General features: G+C 36.0%; 1 protein-coding gene across 1 annotated transcript; it reads right to left on the reverse strand.

Moving 5' to 3' along the window:
* Positions 1-1,700: 1,700 nt before the first annotated feature.
* Positions 1,701-12,543, reverse strand: il4i1 (interleukin 4 induced 1). Its single transcript, XM_026924084.3, has 8 exons — positions 12,476-12,543; positions 11,298-11,365; positions 7,766-7,977; positions 6,824-6,936; positions 6,076-6,277; positions 5,912-5,980; positions 5,690-5,826; positions 1,701-4,165 (listed from the first exon to the last, which is right to left on the reverse strand). The coding sequence occupies exons 2-8, from the start codon at positions 11,326-11,328 to the stop codon at positions 3,406-3,408; spliced, it is 1,524 nt and encodes a 507-aa protein (XP_026779885.1). The 5' UTR covers positions 11,329-11,365; positions 12,476-12,543; the 3' UTR covers positions 1,701-3,405.
* Between the last annotated feature and the right edge of the window lie 4,375 nt (positions 12,544-16,918).

The following is a 16,918-nucleotide window of genomic DNA, read 5'->3' on the forward strand; positions in this document are numbered from 1 at the left end:
ATAATAAGTCAGTAGTTTGTGATAAATCAATTATAAGTCGGAATTTTGAGATAATAAGTTGGTAGTTTGTGAAAAGTCAGAATTGTGAGATAATATGTCAGATTTTTGACATTTTCGACAAGTCTATTATATGGACCAAGACAATCTACAGGTTTTGCATATGATATTCTCCATATGATATTTGGGAGAATCTCAAGGGAGCGGAACCTCGTAACCCACTGCAGATCACTGAAACAGTACTGAACATGACTGACATCTCAAACTTAAACATATCCATGCTAATCAGCCTCTCAGTGCTCAGAGCTGCAGCAGTCAGTCAGTAACCGAATCCATAACAGTTTTACACAACTTGTCTAGCCTGTAATTTTAACATTGTAATTGGTTTATATTGTAAATAAATTGTAAGTATAAAGTTATGTTTGATTATTTGTGTTTTTTTGGTTATGTATAGATCTAAAGATCTAGCTGTCATGGCCTTCTTCAGTAAAGTTGAGCTTAGTTATTTAGCAGCTTAGCTGGTAAACAATACTAATTTTGATTGTAACTGATTTTGAGGAGAGACTGAGGAGGCCAACAGGTGAAACAGAACACACACAGATAAATAACAGACAATAACACATCTGTCCCCCATTTTAAAAACCATCAGCTGCCTCTGTTTTAAAGACAACAACCTACTGTATGTGCATGTTGCAGATAAATAACGTAAAGCGTTAATAAAACCTACAAAATCTACATCAGTTCCAAAACAACATTTATGCCAATCCCAGCCCACTATAACTTCACTTTACTTTGACCTAAAATCATCAAAATACAGCAAAATACTTTATTATTAATGTTTTTGCATCAGTGTGTGATGCTTGAAACCCGCTTTTCTGTGAGTCACCCATATACGAAAACAGTTACTGTTCCTCGCAGCGCTGTCAGCTGAACACACTGACCCTTATGAAATGTTTGGAATATTCCACAAGTCATGAGGTTTAAGAGGAAGATGCGTCATCTGAATTTCCTGAAGAAGAAATTTAGGGAAGAAGAAAATTAAAAAGAAAATCAAGTTCTCTCATTTGTTTTTTTCTTTATTTTTATGGTATTGTGATATTGAGTGAAAATAAACTGACTCGAATATTAATTAAAAAAAAAATATTTTAAGTAAATCATTAGAAAATCCTTAATGTCCTTATTAATCTGTTACTTAAGAGCAAATGCAGCCAAACAAATAAAAAAGAGAGATTGTTGCCTGAGAAGGGTTAGCATATTTTTAATGGTTAATGTTTTCTTAAATTAATAATATTGAAAATTAAAAAAAAAAAAAAAGTTTAATCTTAACTAAATTCTTGGCAAATCTTCTCAATCCGTGACCTGTGTGAAGTTCAATAAGTTGAGTTTGTCTTGTATGTTTAATTTACATTAACACTTCTGTCTTTAGCTTTAGCTAATATTGTGTTAATGTCAATTAATGATGAGTATGAAACCTATACTTTGATTTTATGTAAACGTGATTTATAATTGTTATTGCTAATACTTATGTGAATTAAAAAAAATATTCTGCTTTATTAAAAGGCTAGTATAGTTACACTTGTTTATTCAATTCAATTTGTATAGCACTTTTAACAATGGCCAATGTCACAAAGCAGCTTTATAGAAATATATAAATTCAGGATATAAGTTTTAAACTTACAAATGTATCCCTAATGAGCAAGCCAGAGGTGATGATTTATGATTATTTCTGTCTAGATGTTCATTTAGTATTACAAAAATTTTTTTTAATTGTTTGAACACACAGTCAGTTGCAGCCAAATTTAGCAGGGTAGAGCAATCCATCATAGAAATATTAATTACACATACTGTAGAAAACATAGAAGTATTGCCTACATCAGGTTTTATTGTTCCAGTATCTAAACAGAAAAAAAAAACTGATGCCAGGGGCAACAAACACATGATTTATACTATTTAGTTGTATGAAGAATGTGTTTTATTTAAATATACATTATAACAGTCATCGAGGTAAACACTTTGATCGCAGTGTAACATTATGATTAATTCACACTCTGCACCACGAATCAAATTTGTTTATTAATAAAACATATGATTTATTATAAAGTTTCGAAGGTTTTTTTGTTAGAGTGAAATGAGAATGAGAACTCCAAAGACTGATAAAAATTGAATGTTTTTGTACCCTTTAAACCAGATATATTCAAACTTTTTTCTCCATGAGTCCCACTTCCCAGAGTTCTCACCCCCCCAGAAACCCCCTGGGAAAAAAAGGCAAATTACTGACTGGAAAATAAAATGCAAGTAAATAGAACCACAGTCTTATAATACAGTAGAAAAGGAGTTGTATAAGGCAGAGAACAGTAAGAAACATTACTGTTTATATAATCCTTTTACAAATCACTTGTCTATGTCCCACCTGAAACCTGAATGCTTTCTGACCATCGCAAGAGAGCAAAGCAAACAAACTGAGTTGTAAATCACTGTTATAAACCAGTTATAATTATCTTCAAAACTGTTAATAAAGTGTTAGATTTTACACTGTGTTATAGGCCTAATGTTTTTTTTTTTTACCCCTTGTCAAAATTTTCAGCCTTGTATCCCTTTCAGCTGAAAATCCTAATGAAACCTTGATTAATTTCGACCCAAACATTTCGGTGGCATCCGTAATAAATATAGTTAACTGATTTTGTATACTATTTAATGATAATTAATTTGGAGATGTACTGATTGACTTTATTTCATATTCCTTCATTCATTCATCCATTTTCCATAGAGCTTATCTTATACAGGGTCATGGGGGAGCCTGGAGCCTATCCCAGGGGACTAAGGGCACAAAGCGGGGAACACCCTGGGCACAATCTCACACACATTCACACACTGTGGACAATTTGGAAATGCCAATCAGCCTACAAGGCATGTCTTTGGACTGGGGGAGGAAACCGGAAGCACTGGGAGAACATGCAAACTCCACACACACACACAGGGTGGAGGAGGGAATTGAACCCCCAAGCCCGGAGGTGTGAGACAACAGTGCTAACCACTAAGCCACCGTACCCCCCTTATTTTATATTAATGAACTAAAAAAAACATGTCATTTACCATGAGAGAAAGCGAGGATGCAGCATCAGCACATCTTTCGAGCTGAGAGGTCAAATCACCTGCACAACTGTCAATCATTCTGGATTCACATTTGCCTCATCAGTCATTTTTATTAGGGGAAAAAAGAAGACTGCTCTTTTTACTACAAAAAATGTGTAAAGGTTGGCAGGTTTCCTTAAATATACAGTTTTTTTAGATTTCAATCACCCCCACCCCACTGCGATTCCTTCAAAATTCCTCCTTTTACTTCACGCCACACAGTTTGAATACCTCTGCTTTAAACTATTTGCATGCCAATATTTGGTCAGTTTCTTGTTATACAGCATTGTTTATGTTCTTAGCTGCTTTGAGAGCAGATTTCATAGAAGTCTCAATCCAGCCATGAGGCATATCTGTATGTTCCCCAGCAAAATAAATCCTACCCTCATTCATGGCCAGAGCTTTAGCATAGTAAGTTTGCTGGTAGGGGGTGAAGATAGCAAAGGCTCCAAGGCTGTATGGGTCCAATCCCCACTTCTTCACAACACCTCCAGTGTAGAGGTCCTGGATGTGTGTTCCGTGGATCTTCATCAAATCATTCAGCACCACTAACTTCAGCTCCTCATCGGACATTCCTTGGAAGAGTGAGGAGTCATCTGAGATGGTGTAGGAGGCTAGGAGGGCTCCTCCTTTCCCAGGGAAGCTATGGCTGGGGTAGTAGATGAAGCGCGAGGGCAAATCTGTAATGCTTCTGCCACCCCAAATGCTTTCGTCCTCCCAGAACCTGTGGCTAAAGCTCAGCACAACCTTGGTGGAGCTCGAGTAGTGCACTGAGCGCAGGGCCTCCATCTTCAAGGGTGACAGGGAAGGCTGGAACTTGATGAAGAGAGTGGCTTTGGCCGTAGCCGTCACCAAGACATAATCAAACGTTTGCTGGGTCACAAAGGAAGAGTTGTGCTGTTCTTCATAAAACACGGTCACGTTGCTTTTTGTCTGACTGATGCCTATGACTTTTGAGTTGAGGAGGATTGTGGCATTGAGGATTTGATAAAAACTTTTGGGTAACTTTTCAAAGCCACCTGTGATCTCAGAATATCTGGAAAAGAACATAATATAAAGAAGTACTTATATTTATACCACTGTTGAATTCTCAAATCTGATTGCTCACAAGGTGTTGATTAATTTTCTATAACAGCAGCTCTGACAGTAGTGCCAGCTGTAATTCAAATCACGTGTTTACATTACAGCACTTGTTCTAATGTTATCGTTGCTATAGCAACAGCTCATTCATAGGAACTTGTATGGCGGACACTCCATACATTCAATACATAATCTAAGCCTAATAATAAATGTGTTATTAGCTAACAAAGACATATAACTGTTGATATGGTAAGGACACGTTTATTTAACATTTATGGAAGGAGTCTCCAGTGTCAGCACTTAATAGTAATAAAAGACTATTACTACTGTTATAGTCAGTAAGTTTTCCACCACATGAAAGTCTTCAGAACAGAGACATTTCGTGCTTTCTGGTTTCTTGGTAACATGACAAGCTGTTTTTTTTTTGTTGTTGTTGTTGTTCTTTTTTTGTCTTATTAACTTCAAGAGGAAAAAAAGAGAGGCTAGTGAAGGAACAGCTATTTATAGCTGCTATAATGTAAGTGATAATGGGAACTTACTTGTTTCAAGGACGTTCCAAAACATTAAACTCTAAACTCACTATAAAAAAATCGTATCATTGCAATCGTTGACAAATTGCTGTGGTATAAGAGGAATAAAACATGCTGTTGTAGGAAATAATCAACTTGGGAGTTGTAACAGTAAATCTGCTTTGCAGCATGGATTGTCTTCCTAAAGCAGCATGCCTCACCGTGTTCTACTCCTTACATATCACCTACAACAATTATCACTAACATAGTAGAGCCACAGTAGGTGACTGCAAAATTGTGCTGGAAAATAAAGGAGCGCTTGAATCCATGGGAGGGGAGATTTTATGTAGTCATAATCTTAAATGTCACAGGTCATGACGTATAGTGCTTGCACCCTCAAAAAAAAAAGACTAAGAGACTTTGGCTAAAATGTTGTGGTGTCTCATTGCAAATAAAACATTATCTGAAACTGACTAGCGTCTTCATTTCTGTGACTGTGTGTTGTGTTGCACTGTTTTTCTGCTCACTAGTTTTGCTCAGTTTTGCTCAGTTTTGTCAGCGTTTCCACGTCCCTTCATATTCCTGGAAATATTGCCTAGCATCTCTTTAAGCTAATTAACGTGCCTAGTAAAAATCCCACCAACAGCCAGATCATATTCTCAGTTCCTTTGGCGGGATGCGGAAACAGAGTAAAGTACGGCACAGCCTTGAGGTACTTCGCATCACTGCGAAGTAATGAACCAAAACATATCAAAAGAAAAGTTTACTGTTGCAAAAGTCAACAAGGAGTAGAATTTCTCTACTAACTGATTCTGCATGAGCTTACTGAACCTGTTTGTCCATGTGAATAAACCTGCTTGTCAACTGTGAATAAAAAACTGGTATGTAACTGATAAGTAATATGTGCGTAACGAGCACCCGCATAAGTGATCTGTCCACCCCCGATGCACATCTTATTAAACTCTACTTACGATGTGTCATCATTCACATCAGACTGCAGGTAGAGACTCTCCATGAGAGAAATGTAGTAGAAGCTGTTCTCATTAAGGATGTCTCCAATCATGCGCAAGGCTCCATCACTCATGTTTACCTCTCTCACCAAATACTCCTGTCCAATTAAACACACGTCTGTTCATAACCAAACTGATTAGGTTTAACTGAAGTTAGAATAATTCAAGTTATAGGGTCATTACCTTAAGAGAGTATGAATCATACTTGCGTATCATTGCACTGCAGCCATATGACTTTATATACTCTCTAATCTAGAAAACAATGAAAATTATTTTCAATCAGGCTAATGAAACATGTAAAAAAAAAATAATAATAATAATTAAAATAGCGGTTCCCTCTTACAGACCTTCCACAAGGATTCATTGAAAAGTTTACTGGCTGATTTTCCTCTCTCCTCCTTTCTTAAGGGGTAGTTTAGCACATCAGGATTCTCCTTTACTTTGTAAGTTTTGTGAAGGAGGCCATTGACGTAATAGTAAGTATTTATGTCTTCTTCAGTGAATTTGTTCAGTTTCAGACCCAGCTTTGATGTGAAATTCCTGAGAATCCTGGAAAGAAAGAAAGAAAGAAGGTATGAAATAATATGACCTGAAATATACTGTAGACCTATGGTTCTCAAAGTGAAGCGGAGACTTTAAATTTTAAGTTTTGTTATAGTGGTGGGAATCACAACCGACCATTATCAAAATTATTATTTACTGGGTTAATTATTACCCTTTTGATTAGACTTGACTAGATTTGATTCCTCTAGTTGTAAATGCTTTGCCTAACCTTGTGATTTAAGCTCAGCTCTGTTTCATTATCTATGAAAATAGTCTGCTGCTGATTAAAATAATTTATCAATCTTTATCCATTAGTAAGAAAGTTAATAGTAGGGTACATGTCTAAATTTCCCACTAAAAAAAGTTAAAAACGTATACTGAAATGATTTTATATGCTGATTTTATATGCTGAATGCTTGATGCTAATAACTGTTTAGATCAGATTTAACAAATAGCATATGTAAAGTATAATGGGTTAAAAAAAAAACATTAAGATCCTCTGATTCAGACAAAAATTTACCACAGAGCTTGTGGTATAGAAGTTTAACTCACCAGTGGAAGCTTGGGATCCTCATGGCACCAAATTCTGCATACCAGCCCTCTGCTCTATTCCTGTATGTATTAATTCTTCCACCTATTTGCTTGCTTGCTTCTATGATTGTAACCTAATGAATCGTTAAATAATTATTCAATTAACATTCATGTAAACACTGATGATTTAAATCCAAACACAAATTCTGATAAATACAGATTGTAGTACATATAAACATAAGGTCTATAATGGGGTTTCCGAATTGATTGAAGGTATTCATGAGCTGGTCATGTGTATCAGGGAAGGAAAATCAAAAATCAGTATGTAGCATATAGATGGCAAAAATGTTCACCCAGGAATTTCATTCAAAATAACACTTTTGCTTTCACTTGCAACAAGAGAATAATTTTTAATTCTTTATTTTGTATGATTTTTCTAAGATTCCATAAGTTTTTTTTGTCCAGCATTACAACATGTGTGCTGTGCCGTACAACAAATGTGAGCATGTCATTGTGGCAGCCAGAGCGAATCAAGCACTGGGTGTGAATGGGAAGAGGAGTAGCAGAGAATGAGCAGGTGATGAGTGAGTGCTTACACCTGTGTGTGTGGTTAATAATGAAGTGCATTTATTGGCTGTTTGTGTTGTAGTGAGTTTCAGCCTGTGACAGAAAGTTTACACAGGCAGAGCTGATGTTCACTGTGAGCAGACCATGACTTCAGAATGACAGTTTTGAAAATGTAATTTATTTTGCCTGTATCTTCATTTCTGTCACTGCCTTGTCAGGGTTTTGCACATAGTACAATAGATGGTGGAAATTGTAAAGAGACAATTGGTAATTCTCCAAATAGTTTATGCAGGAAAGCCAGGAATTGCATATAAACCTAATCTACTGTACATAATCTTGCATTAGTCTGTCTTAAGAGAATACATGGATGTGGATTGTGGACTAAGCTCCATTTACCTTATGTCCAGCATCCTCTAGGAACTTAGCTGCAGTAAGTCCAGCAATGCCCCCACCAATGATGGCCACACGGTGAGGGGTCTTTGATGGGGGAAGGCCTTGGTTGACTATCTTAAGAAGCTCATCATAGTCATCATCTTGAAGACATTTTGAAATAGGATCTTGATATCCACTGGCACTCAAGATGATGAACAGCACAATCACAACAGATACTGAAAAACGTCAAATAAAAATGTAAATTAAGAGGACACTTTTAAAGTGTTGATTTGTGTAGTGAGGCTATGTAGCACAATTAATCTGACTTGATAAATTATTCATAATTTCGTGAGACATGAATGACAGGTGCATAATGTCACAAGCCGAAGGCATACATCCACTCCATAGCTTTTTAAAGATTGCTCAGTGACCCAACTTGTTGATTTGTTATTATTGTTTAGGTTTGCCTATGATTCTAGCTGTCTAGTTTGGCTTTTAGAATCAGTTGTAATCCATACATTTTTTGGCATCAATGTCAACTACATGATACTATCAAGCAGGGACAGATTACCGGCCGGGTCTACTGGGCACGTGCTCAGGGATCCTGGCCATTCAAGGGCCCTAACAAGCATACATTAATTAATGGCAATTTAGGCCATTACACTGTCACAGGATGAATAGAACATGAGCCATGAATGTATAGTCACAGAATCTGAAATCAGTTTGGAAATGGTCTGAATTTGTAACCAATGAGTGGTCATGAGTGGATATATCCTAACATTTTTTTCCTCTAGAGCTAGATAATTGGATGAACAAAACTTGGATAACCATAATACCTGTAAATCTCCCTGTGAAAATATTGACATAACCTTTGGACTTTAGTCTCTGACTTAAGTCACCAATGCTACATATAGCCCTGTGTAACTACATGACATTGTCAAGTATTTGACTACATGACACTGTCTACTATGTGACTACAAGACACTGTCAACTACATGACTATGTGTCACTGTCAACTATGTAACTGACACTTTAGTCACAGTTTATTCTACTACTGAAATGTTTAAAACATTGCACCATATTAACTCTGATGTGAACATTATGCTTAGTAAAACTTCATTTGTCACTCATGAAGAAAAGCATGAAATTGACTTGCTTTTCTTCAAATAAATTGAAAGGCAGCATCACAGTAGAACATGCAGCAGTGGTCTCCATCACTGCTGTTGTCCTGCTTGCGTCAGATAGCCCTGCTACTCTACTTTCCTTCACTGAATCAATGTCCCTAGTCCTTTAGCTTCAGCCATCCAGTCTATGGTATCTCAGTTTCTAAGCCCACCTTTGATCTTATCTGATCCCTTTCCAACATGTCCAAGCCTGTGCTCAGAAGACTACTGTATGTTTTTCACTTGGAAACATAGTGTACATCACTAAGTTTCTAAGTGTGTAGAATATGCAGAAGATATCAACACTAGAAACAAGTGCAACAGTAAAAATTAGTTCTGTACTCTCAAACAGAAAATTACAGGAAATTAAAGTAAATGAGGAACATATAATCAAAGACCTGGAGCATGGTGACTATAATGAGAAGCCAGATTAAATATTAAATGAAGCTTATGGTTTACTGCCTCAGTGTTTGTCTAAGGGTTTATTGCATTAGACAATCACAAATACGATATTTAGTCAAGGCAATATTATGCACAAGCCACACACAACCAGAGAGTGTTTAAACATTTTAGAGCTGCTTGTTGTTATACACCTTGGTTTGTGTTGTTATACCCTTGAATCTGTAAAGATTCTTCTGTAGTCCCTCTGGGGAAACCATTAAAGGTTCTACTGTATGTAAAACCCTGTGACAGTGTTCCCTATCAAAAAACTAATTTTAAGTAGAAGTCGAATAGGAAACTCAGAACCCTATCCAGAGAACCCTTGCAGAAATTTTTATCTAAGTACAATTGTTTTGTTTTCTTTGTAATTTTAAATTAAGTGAAAGAAGCATCAATCGCTTAATGCAGTGGTGCTCAACATCTGTCTTAGGACAGACAGGGGTCTGTGAAGCCTAACTAGGGGATCTTTTTTCAATTTTGTTACAGTGGTGGAAATCACAAAACACCATTATCAAAGATGTTATATTTATTATTTAGTTCTTACAATTATTAGCCTATTTAACTGATCACTTGAATGGGTTTAATTCAATAACTCAAAAACCTTAGCCAGTAAATAATGTCAACTTGGACCTAATGCATTCTGTCAGTGGCGTTCAGAATTAAAAATCTCTATCGCTAGCCAAAATATTATTGAACACATTTAAATCATGAACTTAATATTAAAACACACTACCAGTCCATCTGGTACCAACTTCCATGCCATGACCCAAGTCACAGAGATTACACTTTATCTTCATTCTGATGTTTGATGTGAACATTAACCGAATCTCTTGACCTGTATCTGCATGATTGATGCATTGTGCTTATGCCACATGACTGGCTGATTAGATAACTGCATGATGTGCATGAATGGTACACGTGCACATTCATGCAGTTATCTAATCAGCCAATCATATGGGTCATGTTGGTGTACAGTGAGTGTAGCTGTCCATATTATGTTAATAAAATTAATCTACTGAGGGAGTTCTTTGAATTTATTTTACAGATAAAAGGATCTGTGCTGCAAAAGGATTGAGCACATGGTTTCTGCTTTCATTCATTGATACACACTGGTTAAAGAATACTTTTAATCTATTAATACTATTAATCAACCACTGACAGTTCTTTGTCTCTCTGGGGAAAGCCTTAAAGGTTTGATGTACAGTATAAACCAACAAGTAAGTATTTTCCTATCGGAAAGAGTTCCAGGTACAGCCTCATTAGGAAGCTAAGAACCCTATTTATCCAAATAACCATTTAAATACTTTTTTTTTCAGTGATGTTTTAGTGTCATTCTTATGATTATACATTTATTTATGTAATCCCCTCTCCACCCAGTCACTGACATTCGGTGTTAAACCTCAGAGTTGTGGTTTTGCCATGTTATTTCCATTTTAAAAACGGTGCTCTGCAGCTATGTTTGGGAAAGTTTGGGCTATTTTTTTCTAAGCAAATCCTGACTCATACTTTTCCAGAACTTTTCCCTGGACTTGGTCTACATGATGCTTTTTGTTTCTGTATGTTCTCTAACAACTCTGGATATATTGAGATCATGTGACACTTCAACAGTTATGTGACTTCTGAGGCACTAATTGAGGGGGTTCACAGAAATAAGGGTGAATACTTGAACAATCATTCCTTTTTTTTTTTTTTGTAAATCATTTTGCAAACTTTAATATTAAGGGTTCATTTGTGTAGATGTATGACATATAATCCCTGTTAACTTCCACTGCAGTTCCAGACTCTAAATAAAACTACAAAATATGGAAAACTTAAAGGGAGGTGAATACTTATGCGGGGTATTGTATGTAGGGAATAATTTTTTTTTTCAAGAAGAAGAATATTTACATCTAAAATAAACAAAGGCAATACAAGCTACAGTTAAACTTGTAAAAAAGTCTTAATGTACTTACAGGAGCGGCAGATGAAACAGTCCTGAGACATCCTTCTTTGACTGAACAGAATCTCAGTAAACAGAAACCTAGTGAGAGAGAGAGAGAGAAGAAAGACTCCTCACTGAGACAAATAGAAAACTGAAACTTATAGTGTAAAAGCTGACATGCTCAGACTGGGTTTTTTTTCCATAATCCACACACATTAAACATGTGCATTTAGGCTGAACAATAAGTGGAAAGTGAAAGAGTGCATCCATTAAATAAACATTTTAAAAAAATCAGTCATTCAGCTGTCACATTTATCACACAGTTCTTTAGAAATGCAAGCTATTGCTTAGTGCCTAAGAATCTATTTGAAGCTGCTCCCACAAATTAGTGCACAATAATGGTCTGATTTTTCCTACAAAGCAATCCACAGTGAATAAACCTGGATACACGTGAACACTATAAGAGTGAATTCCAACCCTATGTTTGTTCATTCAGTCGTGAAGGTTTTGTAAAGCATACTCACCATCATTAAGGTTAAAATTTCACAAGCAGATGTATTAATAAACATGTGAGCTGTTATTTATAGTGGAGGATGATGAGGATCATTATGATGATATTGATGATGATGATGATGATGATGGTGGTGGTGGTGGTGCATTCAAGGTGACTATCGAAGTTATGGAAACTCTGTAAGGGATATTTTCCCACACCGACTCCAAGTTCAGCCATACTGAACAAATTAGATTAGCGACTTCCCCTGTTCATTAACATACCTGCACTCATTTGTGCCATTTCATCACTGTAAATGACTCATTATAACTTTAGCATTTTGGAACCTGTTTTAAAATGTAGGTGCATTTGTTGTAATGCACCTTGGTTTAGAATTTTTGAAGGGTTCTGTGTGGAAAGCTATCAGTGTTTCTTGTTTAGAAAAGAAAACTCAAAACCCATAACTATCCAAAAAACTATCCAAGTATTAAACATATATATTTTTAAAAAAAATCTATTATAATTAATTAATGAATATTATTTTTAAAAATTTGTCTTATAAACATTTTGTTTACTCTATTAAATGACTAATTAGGATTTCCTCCTTTTGGATCCTGTTTTTAAATGTACATGCTTGGCACCAAGGCTCTTCTCACATTTTCACTGTGATTAAATTATGACTACACACAATCAGCTGATGAAATGAATGCTTCACTTACCAGAGATGTTGCTGTACTCAGGACCAGGAGAGTGTATGAAGGTGCCATGCAGTCCTGCTTTTATTCTCAACTCAAACCGAAAGCATGGTTGGTGTGGTTTTATCTCATCACTCCAAAACGTGACAGGAATTAAGCTTGGGTTTTTCGGGTGTGGAAAAAAAGGAAAAGAAAAAAAAAAAAATGTCAGCACCTTCACACTTTTTTGGAGATTGGAGATTATAGTATTCAGGTTGCAGTAGTCAGTCATCCTCCTCACAGTATTACTGTCCATCAGGGAGAGCAGCTGTGTTTCAGTCACATGAGAAGTTTGAATGTGTTATACATTTAATCAGCTATGCACAAGAATGGATTGAACATATAATATTTAACCCTTGTTTTGTATTTGCATTCCTTTTTGGAATTTATGATGAATAAACCTCACTTTTGGTATATTAAATGATACCACTCATTTTTTACTAAAATAAGCATTGTTTATGTTTTAGAGACCAGATAAAAACCTTGTGGAGTGATTATCAAAGACTGGTAGGCTAGACCTCAAAGTTAACTTGCTTTTTAAGCATTACACATTTAATTTAAAGGCAAAATGAAGAGTGACCTGAACAGCAAAACTTTACTTGCTTTGCAAACTGCACAGATTCAATCACATTATTATAGACAAAATGAATACAGTGCCACAAAGTAAAAAAAATAATAAAAAATCACAATAACATTATATTTCCAAATCTAACAAATTCAGTCCCATTTGTTTGCCTGTGTGTGTCCATGCACACAAGTGGCAATGTGTAGGCATGCAAAACTGCATTTGCTGCATTTCTTGTTGCAGCTTTGTGCAGAGCCGGGGCGAAAATAAATGTGTGTGCGTGTGTGTGTGTCTCTGTGTGTGTCTGTGAGAGAGAGAGGGAGGAAGAGAGAGTCTGGCACATTCAGTATTCATTTTCTAATGCAGGTCTGATCTGACTGGAACGCTGTAATGTAAAAAATTTTAACAAACTACAGAAAATGAAACAAAACCACTTGTCATTCATTTATGTGTTAAGGCACATTAAGCTTTATGCCAGTCAAATGAGAGAAACCATATTTATGACAGAGGAAAATAGTAAACTGGCCAAATTTGACCAGAATACAACAGAACATTTAAAATAATATTCACCCATTTTTGGTTCATAGTGTAGATCAGGGATGCGCAAGTCGACCACACACAGCTCTGACATTCAGGACCTCCTGAAAGCATTGATTAACTGGGATCAGGTGCGTTAAAATAGGGTTGGACTTAAACACTCCAGGGAGGTAGATCAACATGGACACTGGACATATATTATATACTATATACTGTATGTATGAATGTACTGTAATTATATATATAAATACTGGGCATGAGACAGGAGGATGCCAGTCCTTCTCAGCACACACACATTCACTCACTAATTTACACATGGGGCAGTTTAGTGTAGCCAATCCATGTTTTTGGGAGGAAACCAGAGAATCCTGAGGAAACCCACATGGACACAGGGAGAACATGCACAGTCAGTAGCCTGAGCCCAGGATCAAACCTGGTAGCAGTGAGACAGCAATGCTTACTGTGGTGCCAACTATATTAAATTACATTATATTACATTAGCCTATGTTATATCATATTATCCATCCATCCATTTTCCATACTGCTTATCCTATACAGGGTCATGGGGGAGCCTGGAGCCTATCCCAGGGAACTTGGGGCACAAGGTGGGGGACACCCTGGATGGGGTGCCAACCCATTGCAGGGCACACATTCACATCTCACACATCTCACACACTACAAACAATTTGGAAATGCCAATCAGCCTACAACGCATGTCTTTGGACTGGGGGAGGAAACCGGAGTACCCGGAGGAAACCCCCAAACCACAGGGAGAGCATGAAAACTCTGCACACACAAGGCGGAGGTGAAATTTGAACCTCCAACCCCTGAGGTGTGAGGCAAAGGTGCCAACCACTAAGCCACTATTATATTATATTATATTATATTATATTATATTATATTTAAGTTTTGACCCCGACAAAAGAAAAGTGATGATGAGGCAAGAAATGTGAACAAAAATACACTATCAAAGTTACATACATTTTTAAAGTTAATCACAATAATCATCAGGTTACTCAAGTCGGTATATGTTGAGTAACATGGTGGCTAGATTCAGTCGCTAAGTTAGCTAACCGAATGTTAACTGCTGATGGAAAATGCTCTTACAGCCCTCCTGCCAGTTTTGTCTTCCATGAGTATTAATATCATTAGTTGCATATTAATCTGTATGACAGACATTAAACGCATACATATTATATTAGTGAACTGGTATCAACTATTCCCTGATCAAATCCCCATGTGGTTAGCCGTGTCTCCATCATCGTAAATGTTAACAAGAGCTCTTTAGAATAAACCATTGAGTGCACAATGTTCTCTAAGTGTTCATGTCATAGTCATGAATTATTTATGTTTTATGGTATTTCTTATTGTTTCATGACATGGTTTAATAGATGTAGATGAAGTGATTAACAAGGCCAGTGGGGACATTTGCTCCTTCAAAAGTTAAATCTAAAACAGTCCTTCAGTTGTCACTCTAGAGAAACCCTTAAAAGCTTCTGTGTTCAACTCTACATGAACTTCGTGTTTCCCTGTCAGAACAACTTCCAAGTAGAAACCCATTACCTATCCAAAACCATTAAAGCAGACTTCTCTTTTTCAGTTTTCATTGAAGCAAAGACCATTAGAACAATGGGATTTCCCAGCCTGTTGTTTTCCTGGACCAGACATGATAAAACATACTCCATCATTATTATCTCTTTTAGGTTGTGTACATATATCAGGAAGTGAAAAAAAATAAATACAATACGTCTGGTGTACACACATAATGTCTTTTGACATTATTAAATGACAATTGACATTAAACCTTTTGACATTAAATCTGAACAAACATATGTATTTATAAGCGTAACAATGATATGTTTAAAAAGCAAATTAACAGGGAAAAAGTATTCAGACTCTCTCTCTCTCTCTCTCTCTCTCTCTATATATATATATATATATATATATATATCACACACACACACACACACACACACATATATATATATATATATATATATATATATATATATATATATATATATATATATATAGTACTCTGCAAAGGTCTTAGGCACATGCAAAGAAATGCTGTAGAGCAAAAATGCCTTCAAAATAATGAAACTAAATGTTTCTACATTAAAGAAAATACTATAAAGAGCAGTAAACAGTAATAAATGAAACAAAGTTAATATTTGGTGTGATGATCCTTCACTTTTTTTTTTTTTTTTTTAAAGTAGTCTCAGATACAATTTGTGCAGTTTTATAAGGAAATGAGCTGTAAGTTTTACTGAGCATCTTGCAGAAGCAGCCACAATTCCTCTGGAGACTTTGACTGTCACACTTGTTTCTTAGTTTTGCAGCAAAACCCAGCAGCCTTCATTATGTTTTTTTGGTCTGAAAAGTGGTCTTTTATGTAATATGCTGCTTTCTTTACTGACATACAAACATTTTTCTTCACATTTAATTTTGTGCTGGAAAACTAATGTTTGGAATTATAAAATGTTTTTATACTGAATCAATAATGTAGAAGTCATAAAATAAAAATCTACAGCAAAGTTTGTACTAAAAAAAATAGGTTGCCTAAGACTGTTGCACAGTACTGTATATTCTAAAATAGTCGAGGAGCCTCCTAAAGTTCCCAGGAACAACATTATTAAACAACACTCGAACGGAAAAAGCTACAGAGCCGTAGCAAAAACATTACACATTCCTGTCATTACACCTGGTTTGATAATATGCAAATTCATGGAACCACAACTAACCGTCCTCAGACAGGTGCACCGCGCAAAATTTCACAATGTCCTCTTAGACTATTGATAAAAGCACATCTAAAATTTGCACATGAGCATTTAGACAAAACAAAAATATAGAACTCTAGCAGTATTTCAGTTTGTCATGTTTGGAGAAAGAAGGGCTGCATAACACCAAGAAAACCATATCCACAGTGATGTATAGAGGTGGGAGAATCATGATAAGGGGCTGCTTATCTGCAAACGGTACTGGGGCTATACACATCGTTGAAAGAAATATCTCCTGACTTTGTGAATCCATCAGAGCCTTGTAACCTTGGGGAATTGAGGACGATTTGCTAAGAGGAATTCTTGGGCATATTTATAAGTGAAAATTCAAAAGACATTGTGTATGTAAATTTAAAGTGGATATACTGTATGCACTGCAGTTATATTAAATAACCAAAACAAAAGGGTCTGAATACTTATCTCCCCTCACTGTAGATCAGAAACATTACAGTACTATATTAAATATATCATAGGCATCAAGTTGTTTAAGAGTGTCTAGTTCCTTTTACTCCAACTTCACTGTCACATTAACTTAACATAATCAAA

Source organism: Pangasianodon hypophthalmus, chromosome 14 (assembly GCF_027358585.1).
Source record: "Pangasianodon hypophthalmus isolate fPanHyp1 chromosome 14, fPanHyp1.pri, whole genome shotgun sequence".
NCBI lineage: Eukaryota > Metazoa > Chordata > Actinopteri > Siluriformes > Pangasiidae > Pangasianodon > Pangasianodon hypophthalmus.

Coding starts and splice junctions, on each gene's coding strand:
- il4i1 (XM_026924084.3), bottom strand. CDS start 11,328: ATGTCTCAGGACTGTTTCATCTGCCGCTCCT. Junction 6,937..7,765: donor TAGAGGATGCTGGACATAAG/GTAAATGGAGCT, acceptor ACGATTCATTAG/GTTACAATCATAGAAGCAAG. Junction 6,278..6,823: donor AGGATCCCAAGCTTCCACTG/GTGAGTTAAACT, acceptor CTTTCTTTCCAG/GATTCTCAGGAATTTCACAT.